The sequence below is a fragment of the Acanthisitta chloris genome, unplaced genomic scaffold (genome assembly GCF_000695815.1).
Source record: "Acanthisitta chloris isolate BGI_N310 unplaced genomic scaffold, ASM69581v1 scaffold20893, whole genome shotgun sequence".
In the NCBI taxonomy this organism is placed as follows: Eukaryota; Metazoa; Chordata; class Aves; order Passeriformes; family Acanthisittidae; genus Acanthisitta; species Acanthisitta chloris.
The window spans coordinates 11549-13562 of NW_008665651.1; the positions used below are offsets into that span (position 1 = coordinate 11549).

The following is a 2014-nucleotide window of genomic DNA, read 5'->3' on the forward strand; positions in this document are numbered from 1 at the left end:
GGGTTGCATTCTCTACAAGCTGCACCAGGAACGCCTTGAGGATTTTCATCTCGGGTGTAGACTGAGCTGCTGCCATGCCTTGGTGCTCTCCCAATGCTTCCTTGGCACCAGGGTGTCTCCTGAGTGTGATGAGCACAGGGTACAGCAAGAGCATTCCCTCAACTCCCTGGCCTGGCTGAGGATCCATTCTAAAAGCAATTTCTCCAGCATTCCACAGCCTCCTGGGATTCACACTCTGTTCATGCTCCATCTGCAGCTTTGCAGCAGGAGCCCATCCCTATTTTACAACTAGGGAAACTGAGACATAGAAAGGAGAACTGTGGAGGAGCTCCTGCCTTTCTGTGGCCACCAGCCACTCTGCTGCCTCAGTCCCTGCCTGCAGCATCCCTGAGTCACCCAGTCCAGGCAGGGCAATGGAAAACCAGGGAATTGCACCTGGAAATGGTGCAGCAGCAGGATGGGGATGAGCCCCCAGTGCTGTGGGATGCTGGGGAGCTGGAGGTCAGGGATGGAGCAGTGAGGTTACCCTGGACACTTGATGTCCTATTTTCATCCCACCTGAGAGCTGGATGAGGGGAGAGTGCAGGAAGAGAGGTGCTTTCCTGGGAAATGCAGAAGCACAGGACGGTTGAGTCATGGCTGGACAGAGCCTTGCGTGCAACAGCACAGAAAAAAGGAAGAAAGAAGCTTAATGAGGTATTCTTTTCCTCCCAAAAAAGAAAACCAACCCCAAAGCCAATCCCTAAACACATGTAAAGCCCCAGGGCTGCGGGAGGAGGGCTGTGTCACCGACGGCCGGGGCAGCATCGCCTTGTAAGGACAGAGCTGCATCTTCAGGGAAACCACATCGCAGCAGCGTGGGCAGGAGGCTCAGCCTGGGGGGTGACAGCAACAGGGGACAATGGCCACTGCTGCCACTGGGGTATGGCCCTCTTGTCACGGGCAGGTGGGTCTCTGGAGTGCGGGGGCAGTGGGAGGCAGCAGATGAGAGGCTTTGCTCAGGGCTTTGTGGCCACAAAGGAAGGACCAAAATGGGTCCTGGGGCATGGCAGGAAGGGGTCATGTCTGCTGTGTCTCTGCTGAGTGCAAGGCAGTTTAGGAATGGTGACATTCCCCCAGCTGATTCCAACCCTGTCGCACCAGGATTAGGATGGGACACCGTGCAAGCAGTGGGACAGTTCCAGTTTATCCCACATCCTGGCAAAACTTAGAAGCCCATCCCTACTGTACCCTGTCCCTGTCCCACTGTCCTGGCAAAGCTTTGGAGCCCATCCCTACTGTACCCTGTCCCTGTCCCACTGCCCTGGCAAAGCTTTGGAGCCCATCCCTACTGTACCCTGTCCCTGTCCCACTGTCCTGGCAAAGCTTTGGAGCCCATCCCTACTGTACCCTGTCCCTGTCCCACTGCCCTGGCAAAGCTTTGGAGCCCATCCCTACTGTACCCTGTCCCTGTCCCTATAATCATCCATAAAACGTTTCTTGAGGTTCTCCACGATGGCATCCTCAGAGATCTTGGAGAGCAGCACCATGTCATCCACACCACTCTGCTTGACATTGTGGCTCTGCCAGTGGAAGCGTTCCTTGCTGCCCTGTGAAGACAGGGACATGGTGACTGTGCCAGGGCCACTACTGCTCAAAATCTGGTGCACTGGGGCTTGCCCTGTCTCTCCAGCTGGATCCCTCCTCACTACATGTCTGGCACCCAGGGAGGAGCAGACAGGATGCTGACAGTCTGTGGGCATGTCTGCACCATCAGCCCTTCTCCTTATGGAGGTTAACGAATGACTAACGAAGCAATTGGTGCACAAGATCTCCTTATGAGTCACAGTGGCACCAAAATAACACAGGGGAAGGACAGTGGTGGCATCCTCTGCACCCTCATGTCCCCTTCACACCAGCACAGAGGTGCCACTGATCCCTATCACCCATTCCTCCCTGCCCACAGAGACAACAGCACTCACTTTTCAGCCCTCCTCCAAACTCACTTGGCTCTGTCCTACAGGGGCTGTGGGTC

The 2014-nt window shown here is 55.7% G+C and overlaps 1 protein-coding gene across 1 annotated transcript in view; it reads right to left on the bottom strand.

The window, feature by feature from the left end:
• The window catches only part of MYO1F (myosin IF), a 10969-nt gene extending 9362 nt beyond the window's left edge, over window positions 1-1607 (bottom strand). The window contains exon 1 of the mRNA XM_009071842.1: window positions 1443-1607. Within this exon, the coding sequence (XP_009070090.1) occupies window positions 1443-1607 (165 nt within the window). The remainder of the gene's footprint in view (window positions 1-1442) is intronic.
• Window positions 1608-2014: the final 407 nt, after the last annotated feature.